General features: G+C 44.9%; 1 protein-coding gene across 1 annotated transcript in view; it reads right to left on the bottom strand.

Moving 5' to 3' along the window:
• LOC119397937 (sodium-coupled monocarboxylate transporter 2) overlaps positions 1-22,506 on the bottom strand; it is a 55,972-nt gene that overhangs the window by 7,543 nt on the left and 25,923 nt on the right. Inside the window, exons 5-14 of the mRNA XM_037665241.2 lie at positions 19,845-19,912; positions 15,272-15,352; positions 13,663-13,736; positions 12,161-12,301; positions 11,370-11,499; positions 10,110-10,198; positions 8,425-8,534; positions 8,291-8,358; positions 6,980-7,066; positions 3,868-4,034 (exon numbers count right to left, since the gene is read on the bottom strand). Of these exons, the coding sequence (XP_037521169.1) occupies positions 3,868-4,034; positions 6,980-7,066; positions 8,291-8,358; positions 8,425-8,534; positions 10,110-10,198; positions 11,370-11,499; positions 12,161-12,301; positions 13,663-13,736; positions 15,272-15,352; positions 19,845-19,912 (1,015 nt within the window). The remainder of the gene's footprint in view (positions 1-3,867; positions 4,035-6,979; positions 7,067-8,290; positions 8,359-8,424; positions 8,535-10,109; positions 10,199-11,369; positions 11,500-12,160; positions 12,302-13,662; positions 13,737-15,271; positions 15,353-19,844; positions 19,913-22,506) is intronic.

The following is a 22,506-nucleotide window of genomic DNA, read 5'->3' as shown; positions in this document are numbered from 1 at the left end:
GAGCGTCGCAAACACTAGGCTATCCAGGCGCGGTAGCAGGATAAGCATTTATGGGAAGCATAAGATTTCCTTGGGCGAGGCAGCGAGATAAAGGGAGAGAGGAAGAGAAAAAGAGAGAAAAATGCCCCCACCTCCCCGAAGGCAATCGTGAGGAAATGCGAATGCATTTCTTGCGCTGAGAGTACACGGCGTAGTTATTTTAATGGCGTAAAGCTGGACACATCGACGCGCTCAAGTGTCTCCCTTTTGGGCGCCTCTTTCAACGAACGCTTCCTACGTGCGTTCGTAATCACCTCAGGGATGTTGCCACCGCCTTAAATGCAGCACAAACGCGTTTAGAACGCGCTGTTTTCAGGCCGTGCCAAGGCAACACAAACGCTACAAACGCGTTTCAAACGCACTGCATTGAGGCGGTGGCGCAGGGAGGAGAGAGAGCGAACGGCGAGAGAAGGAGCGGCGAAGCACTGCACCTACCCTCTCCTACACTCTCTCCACACACGCGGGAGCTCCGCCGAGCTCCGGCGATGCGAACGCCCTAACACGCCAGAGCGCGCTCCTCCTCTCTACTCACTCTCCGCTACTCAGCCCGCAACCACCTGCTCCGGTTGCTAGGGGCGAGGATAAGCGCGCGCGCCCGCAGCTGTGCTATGGGAGAGGGAGTGAGAGCGGAGAGGCACGCGGACAACGCCGGACGCCTGACATAGCCCTACTAAGAAATGCATTCGCATTTAAAAAAGAAAGGAAGAATAACCGAGAGACAGAAAGAAAGAGAAAAATAGAGCGAAAAGGAAAGCGATAGACAGAGAAAGGGAGGGAAAAAGGAAGAAAATAAAGAATGAGAGAGAGGGGGCTCACCTTGCCTTTCCTAGGCTTAAGTGGCCCTCTCTATGCTCATGTGGCTATATATAGGCTTAGCTGACTATCTGTAGGTGAGGCTTGGCTGCTATGCTAAGAAGGCCGCCCTGCTCGGCTATTCGTTCACGCTTGGCACCACCTGTGCGAAGCTGCCGTAACATTTTCTATTCCAGTTACCTAAATAAATGTACGTTACTTGCCTCTCAACTCACATTAAAGTCCAGGTGAGGCAGTAAAATTACCTTTCCTTCATAGATATTTTTTCGCCGGATAAATGTAAGGCATGCGATTCAAGGGCAGCACTGGGACACGCGCTATAAGAATGCTCGAGTTTAGACTTCAAAGTGCACAGAAACCAAGTACACAGAGATATAGGCGTATGGAGGGTTGTCCATTAAAGTACGGGGGGGGGGGGGTTAAGTTTCACCGCAGCTCCCCCCCCCCTCCCCGTTGGTCTAGTCCAAAAGAAGACGATCTCCGGAACAAATGGGACAATGACAATGAAGCGATGACGGGCGTCTCGCAAAGGCCTTCCATTGGTCGCTCGCTTCCCGGGTTAAGGGTGCGAAGTAAGCAGTTCCTTGCATGCAACATCAAGGGTTCTTGGTAGCCATTATCGTCAAAAAACATGCGTACCCATAACCCTGCGCAATTAAGAAATTAAGTTAAAGGTCCGACTGACTGAAGGTACAGGCTAGAATTGGCGCCCCCCTTTGGATGATTAGGGGCGCTACCCCCCACCCCGTGCGCAGGCCTGCGCACAGAAACCAGACAAGGACACACTACACAGAAACCACCTGAGCCCGAGGCCTCGCGATCAATGCCCGTACGGAGCTTGTATGGTTGTAAAAAAACGCATTTTTTGCACTTGCGTATAAATTTATGTCGTCTTCGTGCGGCGCAATGTAATTAGTTTGTTGTTCGCTGACTGATTTTTATTCTTTGTTTCTTTATTATTAATTCTTTGCCAGTGTTACTAATTCAGAGACTGGTTGTTTGTTCGACTGATTGATCGAGTCATTCATCCATTGGTCTATTGTTATTTGCTTCTTTTTAAAGACGATAGTCTTTCTTGGGGAACTTAAACGCAGAAATTTTGGTCTGTCTGTCTTTCTGTCTGTCTTTCTGTTTGTCGGCACGTCCCTCGATTCAGCCACTCGGCCAAAGTTGAACCACTTGCCCAAGGGCCAGCCGTCTTGAACTGGTACGGCTGTTCATACTCGTGAACGTTGTCGATCAAAAAGTAAATATCATGCATATCTGAGGTGCAACATCACTAGGTAAGTATTAGGTGGCGTGTTCCTTTAATAGAAAATGCATACATACGTAATTTTAAGGACCCTATTTTCTTAAGCTGCGCTGAAAATGCATAAGAATGGAAGCTTGAGCGAGTTGGTATGCGTTCCGCTTTGTTGAAACAGCGCTCACTAGACGACGACGAAGTAAAAGAAGGCACAGGACAGGCAGCGCCTGTCCTGTGCCTTCTTTTACTTCGACGTCGTCTAGTGAGCGCTGTTTCAACAAAGCTGAAAATGCGACTGCGCTGAAATTTGCCTTCCTCCGTGCCCCTCGCACGAGCTCATTGTTGTGTTTCGGTTTCGGTTCTGTATTGCACTGTACGAATGCCATGGGTTGGTGTTGAAAAGCTTTAGTTTTGAGAAGGCCAAGAAGGTGCAAAAAAAATATTTTAAAAATGAAAAAGCAGCGTTGTGGGCGGCCTTCAGGCTACCGGTTGTGGGCGCCGCTCTGGCGTTCCTGTTTTACCCAAGCGACGTGTAAATAAAAGAGTGTGTGGAGAGTACTCGTTGAGTGCGGACGTTTCTCTGCTTCAGCGCTTCGCGCCAAACCACGTTTTCGGGCTGGCTGGCGTCCCCGCCGGTCGCGTTGGTCACCGCCGGTCTTCGCCTGCTGCTGCGCCGGGACTACCAGCACGCAACACAGCACTCATGTTTCCCTACGTAATGCCAGCTGGCGTCCATATCTCACACAGCGCCTCTTCTATCGTCTTTACATGACATTGTTCCCCAGAACAATATTGTTCCCCAGAACAATAGAGGAGTGGAACTCACTGCCACATGAACTACTGACAGTAGACAATGTAAGCAAGTTTGAAACCGGGATAACTAAACTTTTCACTGCGACTGTAGACACATAGCGTTTACCTTGTGGATTCAGTTGACCTAAAGAAACTCTCGTTTTTTGTTGTATAAGAACTGATTCATCAAGCGACCGCGGCAGATTTGATGGTACCAGAATTTAATAGTGTCTACAACTCTTCTTGCTTGCATTGTACCTATTCTATCATTGTATTACGTGTACTACTGCATTGTGCCTTTTGCGTGTACTGTACCTTGAGTCTGTCTTCGAGCGCGACTTCATTTTCTTTTCGTTCCTTTTTTTTCATATCTTGTAACGCAACCACCCTGTAACGGCCTTCGGTCAACAGTATTGATAAATAGATAAATAAATAAATAAAATAAAATTTGCAGCGAAGCACGCAGATACGCGGCCAATTTTTTACTTTGTTTATTTGTTTGTTGTAATGCTCGTGACTTGAAGGGACGTCGATCCTAGCTAGAATGAGCATGCGCGGTTGGCTTTAGAAGCTCACCACATAATGAAAAGAGCTCAGCTTTATATCGGCAGTACATCCTTGTCCCTCCTTTCATCTGAATACGAATTCTTGTCTACACGTATCTAATACACCGATTTCATCTTCCTTCACTTCTGTTTAGAGCTACTGTTGTGTGCGCATGTGCTGTAAGGCTGCCTTGGGCGTATATATGCATTTGACGTCCAAAGAAATAAAGCAGTTGATAAAAAAACAGCGCTTGTGTGTGCCCTGTCTTTTCTATGTGGGGCGCTTGTGTGTATTGCGCTGCTAGTTTTACCTCAGGAATATGTACCAACTAGGCCCAAATAAAGTATTATTGACTTTTCCCAAGGTATAGTTCAAAGTTTCACTGGCACTATTTCTGTTAGCTGAATGTATGGGTCAGGTGGCCTGCCAACCTCGGACGGCGCGGTGGTTCAAACGATCCAGATGTGATGGTCTCGTTGAAATGCAAGCATCCCTCAGTGGTCGTAGGCAGAGTGTAGCGCTTCCGTGGGTACAATATAGAACCCACTGAGATCCAAGCGGTGACCATTACCGCCACCACAGTTCCAGCGATGACACCCTGCATGTTCAACGCTGATGTGCACTCATGGCGACGCCGCATCTGTCAAGTTACAACATACCACTCTTTTTGCAAGTATACGTCACGTGGCAACGACACATTCCATAAGCGAAGAAAACATTGAACTTACTGAAAGCACGCTTTACAAGACACTTTGCGGGCCTAGTTGGTGATGCATATTTTTCTTCACGGATGTTACCAACCGCTAAGCTTTGTGTGTCAGATTTTGGCGTCTTTCCGTGTGTCTGCCTTAATAACTGTGATGACGAAACATTTCTTCAAAGCAGTTTACAGTCTGCTATAGGCTCGTTTGCATGCCGAACACTGCAAAAGGTTTTCACCCTGTAACGCGTATTACAAAGACACCAAAGGCAAATGAGAATTTATATTTCAGTGGAACATCAATTACTGCATGAGAATGAGTAAAACGTCATTATTACAAACAGTACATGTTGACAAAGTATTTGACTTTACCGTCCCTCTAAAGTCCTGACGCAGTAGGAATACCGATTCTTTTTAATGTTTTACTAGAATTAGATGACGCCTGATATGTACATTCATCTGGATTAGAAGGAATGAGCTTTTATACTTATCCATGCGGTGTTTTTCTTTGTTGTACAATATTCATTGAGTAGTTTCGATAAGGACATATCTGGCGTTTTTTTTTTTTTTTCTAAAAGAGCGAAGTCCACTTTAAGTGAAACAGAGAAAAATACAGTCTTTTGCTAGCGACAATATGGTCGGGCCTGCCCCAAGAATTAATTGCCAGTGTGCTCATATCACCGAAATACCTCAAATCCATATTTCGAATAAAATCTATATAGCCCACTATCCTGGGTATTCAGGAGTAAAATTTGGATTTAGCTCTTATGGACTGGAGCATTTCCGGTAGGCTTGAATTAGCAGTAAAAAAGGTCTAAATCGCAGCGAATGAACGATATAGCAATTTTTGGGACAAAATTAACACCATCACTGTGCTTCCGTCGGGGCCGTTCTTTGTTTCACGGGTATAATTGATGATAACAGTACTTGAAAAGCGAGTCGTCCTTCTTGGCAAAAGGCGCAGCGTTCGGGACTGTCGGCAGCGTTTCCTCGTTCTTGGCATTCATTGAAGGCCTTCAAAAAAATGTTTGAGCTCTTTTTCTTCTTCCTTGCTCGTTTTGTGCCGTGCCGTTTCGGATCACTTCTCCTTCTTCAAGGAATGAATCGGCGCCAAATATCTTCATTTCAGTTGTCTTCTATATCAAATATATCATCTTGAAGCGAAAGAAGGACATGATACTGTAGCTCAAAACTCGAAAAGAAACACTAAAAGACACAAACGAGGAGGGAAGTCGGCCTCTTACTCTTTACAATCCAGTCTTGCCCTGCAACATTATGTCCTTCAGTAAGTACCAACTCGACCAAGAAAGACTACTTGGGGAACGAAAGCATGATAGGAAAGCAACTAGGACACAAATGAAACGTATTGGATGCGGCCGTGTTGGTTGGTTTGGTCACGATTGTTGACTCAGCGCTGGTCTAATGAATCTAGCTGGCTCAGTTTGATTCAAACAGATGCAGGATTTGACTCATTACTAATTCGAAACTGCCTTTTTAGTTCACGTTACAATCAGTAATCGCACCATTTTGATCGCAATTGTTTTAGAAGTGAAACATACTTAGTCGCACTTTACGTTCTAGTGAAATTTAGCCCATTTTCGGTTTCTGGATATGCCTCTTTTAAAAAAAAGCCACATAATTATGAGGGAAAATGTTTGACGAGTGCTACCGTCAGTACGCCACACGTAGAAACCGCAGAGGAAATAGCTATCGCATTAGCCATAGCACAAACACAAGCGGACGTGATCGTCAGTGATGCAGACGGCGATACGAAACTTTGCGAACGGCCGAATCTCCCCAGAGGCACTTCAAATTCTAAAACTCCGTAATAATCAAGAAAAAAGTGTCCATCTGATATGGACACCCGCTCACACACTATCAGAAGGTAGCAATGAGGCGGCGCACCGCATGGCTCGAGGGCTTACAGACCGAGCATCGATTAGTGCCGTCTCAGGGAATACCGATGAGTGGGAGTGGGAAGATAGAATGACCACATTTCACGAAATTACAGTACACCATAGATTGCAGAGGCGCACATTCCCACCGCCTCACCCGAAATTAAGTAAGAAACAGTCTGTCGAATGGCGGCAGTTACAAACCCGATCCTACCCGAGTCCAGCTATCATGCATGTAATACACCCAGACTTATACACGACAGACAAGTGTAGATATTGTGACTCTAGAGCCAGCTTAGAGCACATACTATGGGGATGTCCAGACATAATAAACAATAGCTGTGATGCAGCCTTAAACAGCGACAGCCTCCGCGCGCGCTGGGAGTCTGCGTTGCTCAGCTCGGACCTGGAGCAACAACTCTGGGCCGTCCAGCGAGCCGAGGAAGCCGCCAAGGGCCAGCAACCCTTGGCCGAAGCCTAGGCGGGATCCAGGCCCATCCCACCAATTCGCAGGGCAATCAATAAAGTTAATTCATCATCATCATCATATTGCTTATTAAATACTCTATATTATTGCGTTGATCGAGATTATTCTCAGCAACGCTCATCATTCAAAATTTGACATTGATGAAATTAACATTTCACAATGTTGGAATAAACTATTTAAAAGTGTCAACAGAAAGCCTTTCTTCAGATTCTTCACGGGAACAGAAGCGCCTCAGGAAAAAGCCAGCTCCCGACGGCAGCAGTGCTCTCTGCTTAGTTACCCTTCATATCACAGAGAGCAATATTTGGAATCATATTGCTCTTTTGCACCAGGCGAAAAATGAATATGGGAAATCAGTTGTAGTATCTGAGGGGTTAGGATGATTACTGTGCTCTCCCGCTGCAATTGGGCAGCACAGTTGAGCGCATTGTCTCGAGGATGCATCACAGGTATTCCTTTACCTTTTTCTTGCAGCAGGGAAAAAGCAAGCCCAAGGTAAAGATGGCCACACGTGGACCGCACAGAGCACCTCCCATTGTCAAGCCAGCCTGCGTTCCAGAAAAGAATGAATTCTGTTCCGCAGTAAATTCGATGATGCAACCTGAAGACCTTTGTAATCACAAGCTAACATTTATATGCCGGTAAGAACTCCTCCTTTTTAATTCCTGCGGCTGCACTTTTGTTTACAAGTTGGTCGCATGCCGTAAGTAAGTGTTCGTAACTTCTGAGGAACCACATTGGCAGATACTGACATGCTTTTCAAGCGACCACAATATTTTTATGTGTAAATTTTTTAACATCGGGAATATTTATTTCTCGCGATACGCAACCTGATGTGTTCAAACCAGAGTAAAAAGAACATCAATTTTGCTCAGGAGCAGAGTGACAGCTCGCCATGCAGATGCGCCTCCCCCCCCCCCTTGTCATCAGGTGACAGTTTTATCTATTCGGCAATGTCTCGTCACGACGCTCTAGGGGCTATGAAATTCAAAGTCAACTGAGAGTAACGAAAAACATTGAATATCAGGATACTGTATTACCATAAATGCAGCTTTTGGCGCAAGCAAATGCCTACAAAAATCCGGAGGCGAACCTAATCCTTGACTTAACTGTCTGGTAGTTGCACATGCATGTCGGCGTTCGTGTTCCCTGGTGTATTTCCGCGCTTAACCTTGTGTTTCGCGCGCTGCCGAAGCGGATCTCGGAGGCCACTTAGAAAGTAGTGCGTGGGTGAGATCTGCTCCGCCAGGTGCCACAACGACCCCACCTACTCCCAATATTTCAGTGAACTCAATCTATTTTTTTTTCAGTAAATATCCTAACAGTTATCTGGCCCTTATCCAAGGTAAACTTGTGCTGCGATATCGAATTCATACAACATAACTCTAGTATAGGGGTTATGGTGCTCGACTGCTGACCCGCAGCATCCCGCCCACGGCGGCGGCACTTTCGGGGGAGGCGAGAATACTTGAGGCCCGTGTGCTTATATTTAGGTGCACGTTAAAGAACCCCAGGTGGTCGAAATTTCCGGAGCCCTCCACTACGGCGTCTCTCATGATCATATAGAGGTTTAGGGACGTGAAACCCCAGCAATTGTTATATTACCCATTGATTTATATTTCTTAGAAAACTCTTTGCGAATATCGTAAAAACCGGAAGTGCTCGACCGGGCGTGCTTGGACGAGAAACAAGATTGTCACTCGTTGTTCGTGGAACTGAAAAATGCTTCCTCTCTATGAATTCATAGTGAAACGCTGCGAACGCATGCGTACCTGCATGATGGATTCCATGGTCCCGACGAGGAAGGCTATTAACATTGAAAGAATTCCATACGTAGCAGCTGCGAATAAGATTTGACAGAAGTTGAATCACGTTGTGTTGACGTATCTTCTCAACATTGACGTACCGGTCACCTTGGTTATCTTCAGAGCAGTTGATTCAGAAGTCTCCATGCAAGGGCGCAGAAAGTCTTCCCACGTCACAGCCGCTAGGGAGTTGTAACCGGATGAGAGCGTGCTGAAAAGAGCAGACTTTAGCTTTGGCGTTACATTTAGCATATAGAATTCTTTAAAAGAGCAATTACTTTATTCAAGCGAATAATTTTCACATCTGTTAAACGGTTCAGGAAACAGTGGTTCACAAGTTGTGTTTAGTTCGTTATCGTAGGAGGCCGTGGTGTTGCGATGTGCACAAAAAGTGCCCTGTCGACTGGCATGTTTTAGGCATTCACCAGCGCCGCTGTTACCTTCAAATCAAGGCTCGTGTCCTCGAACAGGAACTTACTATCATATAATCATCCTCTCTAATTCACAACACGACGTTTGGGGTCAGCGACACGAGGTAGAAACCACGACGCGATGTTGGGATAACTACAAGTTATGGTAGCTGTTATGATAACCACAACATATAATGCGCGGCATTGTGTTAAGGCTGAAATTCTTCATTTTGTGAAATAAAAGGGTTTTTTGCCGCAATATCTAATATAAAGTGAAACTTCGCTTGAAGGAAGTTGAAGGGACCCCAGGAAAAGTTTATTAAAGTGAAAGTTGGCTTAACTGAAACACCTGTATTCTAGCTTATTATCACAAACGGAAGGAAACATGTGGTGTTTAAATGAAATTTCAACTCAATTATTTGCATGTGAATTTATGCTTATTGAGGATCTTGTGAAGAACGTAGTGATATTTTGCTGCTTTTGTACTCTTAAGACTGCAGTGGTCACGAATTGAGTTACTCTGTGCATGCTGTCATAAACTTTCTCCGGGATAAAAGTGTGCTTGGCAAAGAAGGACTTCAGTTCCTCCAAGCGCATCAGTGCTTCTACGCAAAACGCCGTTTTTCGTCCACAGACTTGTACTTCCGTTTGGCACTCATGATAACCAGCACGCGTTTGTAGGAATAAGGCCGCAGCAGTTGCTGCGGCTATGACTTCGCCTGGCTTCTAACATATGTGGGCAGCCAATGGAGTTCAAAGCCAATTGGGGCCCAGTTTTCGACACATGGCAGTTAAGCGCTGTTACCAACCTAACACTGTAGCCTCCGCGATTAGTTCCGGAGGCCGGCCGTTGGCGCAGTTCATCTCGAAGGCCACGGTAAAACTATGCTGCAAAAAGTGCGGTTGTCATTGTGATCAACATGACTTGAGAGGGCTTGGAATATGTTCGTAGAACTGAAAGACCTGATGCACTGAATTTCGTTAAACTCAAGTGAGTTAGCATTAGATTCAATGACGTATCCGTGAAGGATATTAAAATAGTTTGCACAACTGAATATGTCGCTCGTGTTGTGCCCTGTTGAAGCGCTCGTGATGTGCCTTTTCTTTCCCCTGTCGTTTTAGCGCTTCTAATATATATAAGTATGGATCAGTACCATTTAGCTCGCCTTTCCGTTTTGCTTGAAGGTTGCGTTTTCCTGATGTTTGTTAAAATGGTATTTCACTGTATTCAGTTAACATTTGTTCAACGGAAAAGCAAAGATACACCGTCGACTTTACCTAATGTATATCACCAGGATGCTTCTAGCTCCTAATTATCTCTTTCAAAGCTACCTTCTCGCTTGAAGCTAAAAACATGCAACAACTTGAAGCCTTACCTGAGCGAGCTACTGTAGACAGCAGCCGCCATTAAGCCGGAGAGACCGGGATACTGGTAGAGCAGATCTTGTATTATATAGGGCATGAGCTGTAAAACACAGGAAGAAATATGCGGCTAATGTGCGCGCGTTATTCAACACAACTAGATAACTCAAGGGTGATCACTAGATGGCTGAAGATGCAGTCACGCTGAAAGCAACTTGATGACTCAGTATGCTGTCACAGGGATACAAAGGCTCATGCATGTATCATCGACAGTGTTCTGTTCAACTGTTTTTTTTTTTTCAGTAGCAGTCTTTTCATACCTCAGAGTGGGAAGGGGGAGCTAATCTTGACTCGTTAACTTGGCATTCAGAGCTACACCACGTAAATTATGTTGTTTACCGCTGACCTCTCATGTTGCATCGAGGGATTCGAATAGGAACTTCGGGAAAGTCCTTTGTCTGTCCATATTTCCGGCACACGAGCAAGTTCTCGCACAGCGCTACAGCCTCTAGGGCCTACATACGTGAAAATCTGGCAAACTCCTGGAGCGTACGTTGTTTCTTCTTGATTTACTTCACTGGCAACTTCATACAGCTGCGGTATTTTGCGTACCTGGCTTCTGCAATCAGTTGACTAAGTTCTTTCACGAAAGCGCAACACTCAACGAGCGGGCCATCTATTTGTAGATTATGTCCACGGGGATAATGGCGTCACTATGCCTCTTACTTTCTTGGGGGAATGTGACCTGATTTGCTTACTCGAAACGCTGAAACATGACAATTTTATATACTTATTGCTGCCTGGCATTCTTTTCACACTTTCGCGAATAATTTCCGGTGTCTTAACTCGGTCACGGTGGTGAAAACTAAAACATATACTCATAAACGAGCGCCCTAATAAAATGAAAAAGCAAGGACAGGTTTGTTTTGCACCACTGTATAACACGGATGTATGTTTGTCCCAGTCCTTATCAATTTTAACCTCAGGTACACATTACCAAACTTGCAAAATACCACCACATGTTACGGTGAAAACCTCAACTTTGGTGCTGAGCCATGTTTTGACGTCAGTCGTAGCATACAGTAAGCGAATGACGGAGATCGCGAGCAAAATATTGCTGCACACCTTTTCGTTGACTGTCGGTGGCCAAAATGACGAGCAAGAATAATTATACACACACTTCACAATCACGCGAACCAGTGCAAGCACTACAACTTGTCATTGCACGTAACTATGTTCAACTAGCCATTTCAGTGAAGCTTCGTACGAATTACCTGGTCTGCCTTTCGGATGTCTCCCGTAAGTCTGGGATCGCAGCGCCCATACACGGCGTACAGGGTCAGCCCTGACAGCACAGTCATTATCATGTTAAGTGCCATGCCAGGAACGTTCAGCATCAGAGCTCTGTGAAATCATACATCTTTATATTGTCGCTTCAAATGTGTATAATCGTTACAGTCAAACAAGATAGCACTCGTTGTATACAGTTCCAAAAGCGAAATGTTTATTGAGCATGCGCTACTAGCAGCCTACCAGAGTAATTCAGAAGCCAGGACGTTCTTTTTGTACGTACACTAATAAGATTTCATTTTATGTTGGTACGGCTGTATATTTCAAGTAAGTGACTTTTCTGTGGTGTTTTTTAACACTTGCGTAATTTAAGCGTTTGTGAACATGTAAGTAACGTACATGTTAATGATACGTGATGAAATGACAATTGTTCGTAGTAACCACTGCTTTAGTATAAAAGGGAAAGCAGCCTTTAGTGATATTATGGTGTAGTGTCCTTTTTTCTGGAGAAGGCCGCAGAAAGTGAGTTAATGCTTCTCAGTATTAATACCCAGAATTCTGTCAACTTGCGGTTGTTTTGGGCGAAGCATAATCACCTTATTATCATCCTGTTGCTTCGTGATGCAGTCACCTATATCAACTCCATCTAAAACTTCACCGCGGAATTGCGACCGGCTTACAATAACACTGAACGAAAGGAAATCAGGCCTTCATATTCAAAACCAGAAACTTCATGATCCCATAAAGCGGAATACAAATGCAGTAGATTACTCACTTGCGAGCGCCTTTCAATGACCCGATGCTAGTATAGCGCTGCGCCTGTATCTGATTGGCGCAGTACATGCCCATCAGCGTGACGGTAAAGCCAAGAACCATTGTCCACGTAGTGTACGTCTCGTACGGGCTCGTGTCGAAACTGAGGACAAAGAGCGTTGTTTCATACTGAGACTGCCCAGGACACAGAGTAAAAACATGCATGCAAGTTACGCTGTCGGAACATGAAATAAGCAAACTGTTGTTTCTGGTAACGCAGCATTATCGACAGCCGAACTAATTTTAGATTTCGCTTAACTCTATGTCAGTATTATGCCCGTTTCGTTGCTCCGAGATTCATTGAGTCACACGCAACGAACACCACTGTAGGTATGTACTGGCACCATGCAAGTCAGAGGACAGCCCTACAGACGATGTGGCATCGCACCTTCACACATATATTACGGAAGGCATGGATTAGCATAGCTTCGGTTGTGCTGTCCAGCCCTTAAACTGACAAGCATGTAATCTTTTCCATGATTCGGAACAGGGAAACTCGCTGTGAACGTATGCAGAGTGACACTTGACATTCATTATGGCAGTGCATTGTCTATATTATATTGTCATACAAACAATTCATGTCCTATTAATACTATATGTTTGGCAGGCAGCCTAATGAAGCCGATGAGGAGAAATGTGAGGCAAAGAATGGGACAACGTCGTGGTAAAGAGAAAGTCTTAACTGGCCGATTGAATTTTTTTGTTTTACCTGACAATGTTGAGATTCAAATGCAAAGATGTGTCTTCAGAGTTTTATAAATGGGTGCAGTATACCCCACGAAGAAAGAATTCTTGCTCCTTGAGTATACCCTTTGGGAAGTCCCTTTAGTTTTGGCCGAAATATGAGGTTGTCGAGGCCCTCTGATGGATAAAACATCACAATGTGCACATTGTTTGGCGAATTTCGGCGCTGTGAGCTGGGCGTTTCAGAGAAATGGGGGGGGGGGGATAGTTCTATCCGTGGTTTCAACAAGGGACATCGTTTCATCTAGAAACGAGGAACATGGTGGCTCAAAGAGCAGCCCACATCACTATGCGGAAACAGTTCCCGAAAGACTTCTGTTCGTCCTGTAACAGTACCACCAGCTAAATATCCAGGAACAGACAGATAGTCTGTCATTATTTCAATGTGACATAGCGCTTAGCACTGATTGTGTGGAGAGAATGCTCCTGCCTGTCATGTTGTCAGGTGTTGAGACACAGAGGCTAGGCGAGGTGTATATCGGCTAAATTGTCCACGATAAAGTGCGTTTTGTGCATTGCTCGTCTCTTCTGGCATTCAAGTGGAATCCCTTTCGCGCACAGCTTCGCTGAGAAGCGGCCGAATCCAATTTCCACTGTGTAGATCACAAATGCAAAGAGCATTTTAGTATGGACAAATGACCACTTCCAAAAGTATGCCAAGTTTCAAGCAAAAACAAATTACATCTGACTGGTAAATGTGTCACAGCAACACCAACCTACTTAGTGAATATCACGCGGCCTCCATTCCTCGCATTCTGCCACATGACTCCGAAACCTCCCAAGTGATGCAAACCCTGAAAGAGCCAGAAAAACACTTGAAATTAAAATTTCACGAAACACTTCATTGAAAGAAAAAAAGTATGATGTACGCAACACAGTGACGGCTCCGAGACTTCCATGCCTTAAGCACTTAAAAGTTCAGCACACGAAGTTCAGTAAGGCACACTTTGTCTCGTTCTTGAAAAACGAATCGTTCTTGGCTGTCCTACAGCAAACATAAGCCATAGCACAGTTTCATGTTAATTTCTCTGCAATAATTTTTGAGGAACTATGCGTATATGCGTGCCCAGAGTTCTCCACTAGGGGGGACCAAGCGTCACCGCAGCGTCCCCCCACCCTCACACCCCTGGTGGTTCAGCCCGAAGGAAAACAAGCTGCACAATATGTATACAGAAACGAAAATGAAGTGATGACGTCCTTCTCACAAAGACATTTTATGGTCCCTGGCTCTGCGGGGTAAAGCGGCGGAAAGTAAACAGTTATTTGAATGCAATGTCAGATTCGTTGGTTGCAATTATCGCAGAAACATGCGTAGCAGTAACCCTGCGCATTTAAAATGACGTCAAAGGTCTCAATGAGTGAAGTTATAGGGCGGAATTGGCGCCCCACTTTTCGATTACAAGAAGAGGGGAGCGTCCCTCCTGTCACACCCCCACCCCCTCCCCGTGCGCACGCGGATAACTACGTGTATCCTCACTTTGACTAGCCGACGGAATTTGAATATTAAAACAAGCAGCACAGTTCCAGGGAAATCGCTGCTTAGTTCATTCATTATAAAATATTCTGGAAATTTCTAAAATTTTCCTATTATGACACAAAACTTTTGCTACAATGTATCACCAATGTATATATCTATTATGGTCAACGTGAATATGCTTTCTACAGCGCAGGCCTGCTCCTTATTGAGAAAAGTGCCAGAATATGGCACTATCAGTGCGTCATTCGCACCTTCGTTTCCTTTTCTAAACAAGAAAGTATACCTTGTCTAATTCACGTTACATTCTATTGATTTTCATGTAGCGACGTTGTGCATCCTATACTCGGGTATGCCTAATTTGTGCTCATTACGCCACAATTTTCGAATTCTTAGCGTTTGGGCCTGCAGGATTAGTAGTATACCTTGGGTATGGGGATGGGGGGCGTGGGGTTGAGGGGTAGATTAAACTTAGTATTAAGGACATAAACGCGAGTGGCTGGGCTTGTGACATCAGCTGGTGTCGCCGAGGTCAATTTGCCGAATACAGTGCTATTACTGCAGTGACCAACACGAGAGTACTGAACAGGATTGGTTGGTACATGACGATGGGGGACAAACAACGCAACCACGAGACAGCCAAGACGACGAGTCCAGTGCTGAATAATTTAGGGCATCTAAGATGGCATACGGACACGCAAACGTGCCGCCGTGTTTTTTATGTTCCTACATATGAAACTATTAACTTTGCAAACTGCTCACTAGGCCTGTATTGCTTACTACTGCTTATCTAGCGTCTGAAAGGACGTGCATCTAGGGTGTTTTACTCTCTTCATTACGTCATGCGGTACTTACGCATGCAATGACCATGATGTATGCAGTGAATATGAGGATCACTTGGACGACGTCGGTCCATACCACAGCCTTGATACCGCCCTGCACAAAACCGCAAGCGTGGTGTGGATTATATAGTTACCGATTACCTTTACTCATTGTAAAGATTATTTGCCTTTTCGTCGGGGATGGAAGCACAGAGAAAGAAAGGAAGTAAGCACATATACCAATACAATACCCATCAAAATTACAAATTTAAACAATATCGGTGTAGTCTTTCTCAAACTGTAACACCAAATGCTGTATCATTTTTGTAATATACGTTCAACGGATTCATTTAAGCAGAAATACAACGTAGCTTGCTCACGCAGGTGCTGGACATATTCCCTGTCGCTGAAACAAGTTACACAAATAGGCAAAATCTGTTATCAATTTATTTTGGTAATGTAAGAGTTACAACGCATTTAGTGCATTGAAAGAACAGCCGTTATGGTCTAGACTTCTGGCACTTCGTCACAGAACTACCACAGGTTCACCTCGTTAATTGACAATAGCCAGAAAAACTGAAGTGGAATGGCTAGCTGGGTAACGTGTCTCAAGGAAGCAGGAGTACGATTGAAAACGACAAGATTCATTCAGACAAAGAAAAATCGAAAAGAAATATTAAGCAGCAAATTTATTATTTCTTTGGCCGAATAGCTTTCCGAGGATGTTTCTCTACATTCCACAATGAAGAATTACATCGATCAACTGGTTAGTGCAGGCGATACGACAGTACTCGTATTACAGGGAGTAAGACTTCAAGACTAATGCAGTAAAATGGCATGCATAAAACGGGATTATCAATTTACTTAGAGGTTTGGTGTGCTGCTGTAATAAACATTGGTTCATCTTAAGAACCCACAGAAGCGGCGAGTTAATCTCTCTGTTTTTCCTCCCTTGCGCTCACGCTTTCTCTTCCTCCACTTTTGTGGCTGCGAGAAAGTGAGCAAAGCGTGCAAGAACAAGCGTCTAAGAAAGGCTGTTGCTGCCTTAAGAAAGACAAGTACATATGGCGAAACATTGGCTCCAGCAGCATTCACTGTCTGAGGATTTTAACAGCGAGGCTCTTCTAGCTCGGCGTAAAGTGTGTGGAGTGTGTGACCGTGCCCGAATATTATCATCATCATAACGGGCATGTGCCGCAGAATTTGCGCAATACCCACTACTCATCACTACGTTGTGACCTGTAATAACCCTGAGAACGAGTAGAGACAGAGAAAACTACCATCATTATAAACGGGTACGTGCCACTGAATTTGTGCAAATCCCACTACTCACCGCTACGGCGGCGCTGGTAATGTCTCTGAGAACGAGTACAGAGAAAGAGAGAGAGACAAGAACTGGAATATTCCGAAGACTAAACTGATTGTTTCTAGGCTGTTTCTAGGTCTTAGCTAGGTGATGCATGTTGTTTCTAGGTAGCATCTAGGTCGTTGCTGGGCTTTAGCTAGGTGATGCTAGGTTGTTTCTACGTTGATTCTCAGTGCAGAGAGGTTCGAACCACAGACTGTCACAGACACCACACGGATGTCCAAACTCCAGAGACAGAACGCCGCGCTGAAATCAAGCATTCGTACCTCTCATAGATCTACGGGCACGTCGTCGTTGGCGTACACCTTCCATCGCTTCGGGGACATCTCGCAGCCGCTGTTGCCTTTCTCGTGCCCCAGTAGTCTGTCATTGTACGTTCTCGGGGGTCTTAGGTTCGCCGCCGTCGCTTCGCAGCCATTTGTTGGGTCAACTGCTGCCTTGTTCATTTTTAGTAGACCAGTGGTGAGTAGTGGGATTTACCCAATTTCTGTGGCACATACCCGTTTCTCATAGGCGCCACAGTGGCACATACCCGTTTGATGACGATAGTTTTCTTCTTCATTTTTTGTGGACCCGTGGTGAGCAGTGGGATACACCCAATTTCCGTGGCACATATCCGTTTATGACGATGATAGATTTCTGATAGGCGGCACAGTGGCACATACCCGTTTGATGACGATAGTTTTCTTCTTCATTTTCTGTGGACCAGTGGTGAGCAGTGGGATATACCCAATTTCTGTGGCACATATGCGTTTATGACGATGATAGATTTCTGATAGGCGCCACAGTGGCACATACCCGTTTGATGACGATAGTTTTCTTCTTCATTTTTTGTGGACCAGTAGTGAGCAGTGGGATATACCCAATTTCTGTGGCACATATCCGTTTATGACGATGATAGATTTCTGATAGGCGCCACAGTGGCACATACCCGTTTGATGACGATAGTTTTCTTCTTCATTTTTTGTGGACCAGTGGTGAGCAGTGGGATATACCCAATTTCTGTGGCACATATCCGTTTATGACGATGATAGATTTCTGATAGGCGCCACAGTGGCACATACCCGTTTGATGACGATAGTTTTCTTCTTCATTTTTGTGGACCAGTGGTGAGCAGTGGGATATACCCAATTTCTGTGGCACATATCCGTTTATGACGATGATAGATTTCTGATAGGCGCCACAGTGGCACATACCCGTTTGATGACGATAGTTTTCTTCTTCATTTTTTGTGGACCAGTGGTGAGCAGTGGGATTTACCCAATTTCTGTGGCACATATCCGTTTATGATGATGATAGATTTCTGATAGGCGCCACAGTGGCACATACCCGTTTGATGACGATAGTTTTCTTCTTCATTTTTTGTGGACCAGTGGTGAGCAGTGGGATATACCCAATTTCTGTGGCACATATCCGTTTATGACGATGATAGATTTCTGATAGGCGCCACAGTGGCACATACCCGTTTGATGAAGTTAGTTTTCTTCTTCATTTTTTGTGGACCAGTGGTGATCAGTGGGATTTACCCAATTTCTGTGGCACATATCCGTTTATGATGATGATAGATTTCTGATAGGCGCCACAGTGGCACATACCCGTTTGATGACGATAGTTTTCTTCTTCATTTTTTGTGGACCAGTGGTGAGCAGTGGGATTTACCCAATTTCTGTGGCACATATCCGTTTATGACGTTGATAGATTTCTGATAGGCGCCACAGTGGCACATACCCGTTTGATGACGATAGTTTTCTTCTTCATTTTTTGTGGACCAGTGGTGAGAAGTGGGATTTACCCAATTTATGTGGCACATACCCGTTTATGACGATGATAGATTCCTGATAGGCGGCACAGTGGCACATACCCGTTTGATGACGATAGCTTTCTTCTTCATTTTTTGTGGACCAGTGGTGAGCAGTGGGATTTACCCAATTTATGTGGCACATACCCGTTTATGATGATGATAGCTGTCGCGTAGGCCACATGGCAGATACCCGCAGGCCGCACAAATTATGACTCGCTTGAACAGCTTGGCTATTAAAAAATATGGCAGATCCCACGCATTGCGGGAATCGATTTCATGCGAAGCAGTCAGTGAGTATGGGCCTGTACAAAGTAGGCTCTCGAATTTTGTAAAATTGAGCAGTTGGGTCCAGATTGTGGGCTTGCCAGGCATGTGGACTAAACTGGGACCTACAGGGCAACTTATTGTCCTACGTAATATCAGCACTCACTGTAGAGCAAACACGTCGGTTTTGTCGAAACGAAGTGCACGCCAAGTTGCGATGATGTCCATGTCGTAACTAGCGATCGTTGGCGTATTCCTGCGGATTCGAGACACGCTTGACCATAGCTTGCCGAGTCATATGAGTACATACCTAGTGTTTATTAGATTGTTATAAAAGCGGATAGCCAACACTGCAACCGCAGCTGACTTTTCCGCAATATGATGCCTGCATAGGGTGTTTTTCCTAAGAAACTTCAAATACTACCCTGAGTTTGTGGTAGAATACTTGACTGCCACGCAGTATGCCTGGGTTCGATTCCAGCTTGAATCATTATTTTTGTTCTTTGCGTCCATCGGGATTTTTCGCTCATCGAAAACGCCGCCGACGCCGGCACCGGATTTTCATGGACACAGGCTCCTTAACGATATCGCGTTAAGATTTCCAATGTACATTCTCGCCGTTCTTGGGTTGAGAGGCAGTGAAGCACCTGTGGCGCAAATCCGCAGTGCACGGGCCATGTTTTGCGGGTATGCGCCACACGTGTCTGTGGGCAAGGGTTTCCTGACGTACGCGAAGCAAGGCAGACCTAGCAAAGCAGGCGACCATGAGAGCACACAGACGTATGAGGATAGATGGATGGGAACAGTCAAGAAATGCAAAGAGCGACCGGCGCTAAAGACAGCATTTCCAGCAAATAGACACATTCTGCGTTCTCATCGTCTTGAATTGTATAGTCTGAATCTAACACAAAGTTGTGTATCAAATAGTAAATTAACTGGTTTCAAACGTATCCCTCACTTCTTCGGGCATGTTACATGGATGCTGATGTTCGCTGACTGCAGTGCCGCAATGCGAAAAAAAAATATCTTTCTTCAACAAGACTGTCAAGAAATTATCAATAGTTAGTGGCAGCTCTCCGCACTTTAATTTCGTAACGCAATAATTCGATTAGATCAAGACAAGAGGTGCAAAAGGAACACCGCAATACTCTCTACTAATGCGTTATAGGTACTTACTATTGATGTATAGAATGTGCAGACGGCCCCATTGACGAGTATAGAAGACCATACCGGTATACCGGTCACTGCGGAGAAAAATACTTGCAAATAATTATTCCCTGCGCACTTCAAATTACTGTTCATGCATACCACAATGACAAGCTTTTTATGATAATGTAAGTGCCCGTTTTGGCGCTAGGGCTAAATTCAGGCCAAGTTGTACGTATACCGTCTGTCTAGTGCATCTAATTTATCTAAGCTCCTGAATATAAGCGTTTACTGAGGTGGTAAATGGGTCTGTCACAAAATAGCTTACTCTTTTTAAACACAACTGCTTTTTTGGAACACCATTCTTTCTTCATCTATTTTAATTCGCAAGCCGCAAAGCCTTCAACAGGTCCTGTTATTGCTCGAGTAGTTCATAATTTTCTTGAAGAAAGCTTGTGGAAAGTTTCCGGACGTATTATTTTATCGCGTTCAAGTGTGGAGGCGTTTCAATATTCTGCAGACGTGACAACGTTCTTCTGTTGGTACATTTCTCATTGGGTATTGTCAACCATTTTTCTGTGGGATTTTCGCAGCGTGTCGGGCTTATCACGCCATTGATATTAACTTTACTTGCATTCAGGCAATCTCGGCAATGTGCCCTCTCAATATGTTGGCTATTAATCAGGCGAAAACCTCACACGTCTCGTGAGTGCGACATTTTGAGAGAGCTGTCAATACTTTGTAAAACCTGCTGAGGCAGTGCGAGATATGACGAGATTTAAGAATGCTTGGTCAGGCTTCACGAATGGAAAAAAAAAAGGCTAAGTTATCAAAGTCGCTCAAAAGTCATGTCATATTCAACTGAACGTTGTGTGCCGTCGGCTTACCAAAGACATAGAGTTTCCTGAAATTAACTAGAGGGGACTCTGGCGCTGCGATCGTTCAGCTGCCATGGGAATGATGGGTAGTACACAAATTTGCATAGTCTTCGTGCTTGCGGCTTCAAACGTACTTGTGGCTTTGTTTATTGCTGTGTTTTGGCGTTTGTTTCGGATAAGCGAATAGACCGTTGTGAACTTCGTGACCAGGTTTGATTTGGCGAGCCTAAAAAAGTTAAAGTGGTGAAGTGGAATTGTTGACTTTTGCTGAACTTCGTTTTGCGACAAAGCAGATGCAGGCGACGCGCAGCCAAACGGAGTCGAAAGAACGAAGTTTAGACAAATTTGTATACTACTCATCATTCCCATGCTGGCTGAAGCGTCATGCGTTGCAGCTCCCGTAGACACTAGCGCCAGAGTTCCCTCTAGTAAGTATTGTAGGAAACTCTATGACCAAAGACACAGGACGTCACCATGACGTCAAAAAATGCCATAATTCGTGACGTAAGCATGACCTCGTGATATTGTATCGTCGCTTCGTCAGAGATGGGCCGTTGACGGAGGCAATGGAATAACACATGAGGCAATGGAATAACACATAATTGAGCTCATTAGGACGATTTTGCTAGTGCGGTTTTCAGCGTAGCAGTAGCTGGCTGGGAACGAGAGTACTCCATCGAGCCGAAATGGTCATTACCGAACTCCCTCCACGAAAAGCTCTATTTAACTTCCTCAGCGAAATGGTGACCGTGTGACATGAACCCCATCTCCCTCGAGGAAAAGACTAGGGAGTTAAACGGAGTTCACGGGTGCTCGTGTGACAGGGGTATCAGAATCTTCCGATAAGACTGTGCCCCGCACGCGAACAATACTCTCAATACCGATCACCAGCGATAATGCTGAAAATTTCGATAAGACATGTATAAAAGCCGACGCATTTCACAGATGAGCACATTACTGGACGGCTGACGACTGTTCTCGCCGCTATCAGTTTACAGTGTGCATTGCTTTTTTTCTGGCCTCTCATTTTCCGGGCACAAGTTCGCCCCAATAAAGAGTCTCGCATTTGAACATGCTGACTGCCGCCTTTTTGAACGTCACGAACACGTGATGTTGAAGCGTCTTCTCAGTACAGTCGACTAAAAATAAAACGAACAAAACTTTGGCTTGGGCCTTTGAGCCGCCAAGACGAATGCATAAGGAACCGTCTAACTTTGAACAGAGGAGCTCTTTATGATCTTCGTTCCACCAGTTCGCGGGACCACAACACTATCATCATCATGAACAGCCTCTACCTTATATGTAGAGCTCCGTGTTTTCGGATAAATCCGACAAAATCCGATAAACACTCGCCGGTAAAATTTTTGACAGTTCGGATTTATCCGCTAAAAACTGATTTTAACCTCCAATATGACCCTGTTCTGTTCTTAATCGAAAAAGCGCGTTCTAAGCGGTCACTGATACATCGGCCAGTTTGGTCGATATAAACTTTGCATCCCGTCAACAGTATCTTGTAGTTCACACCCATCGCACATTTAAGAAATGGCTTGTCTCGCACGGAGCAAGAGGCGTGAACGTTTGCAGGGACTTCGGCAGGGCGAGGTGACATCTTGATATAAGGTCCCCTGGCGGAACTGGGGCGCACTAGACGACATCGAATGTAATATAATAATAAATGAAGTTTAACGTCTCAAAACCACGATATGACTATGAGAGACGCCGTAGTGGAGCTCTTCGGAAATTTCGACCATCTGAGGTTCTTTAACGTGCACCTAAATCTAAGTACATGGGCCTCGAGCATTTCCGCCTCCATC

The sequence above is a fragment of the Rhipicephalus sanguineus genome, chromosome 6, assembly GCF_013339695.2.
Source record: "Rhipicephalus sanguineus isolate Rsan-2018 chromosome 6, BIME_Rsan_1.4, whole genome shotgun sequence".
NCBI classification, from domain to species: domain Eukaryota; kingdom Metazoa; phylum Arthropoda; class Arachnida; order Ixodida; family Ixodidae; genus Rhipicephalus; species Rhipicephalus sanguineus.
The sequence above is the reverse complement of the archived record's forward strand: the minus strand, read 5'-3'. Positions and strand labels throughout refer to the sequence as shown.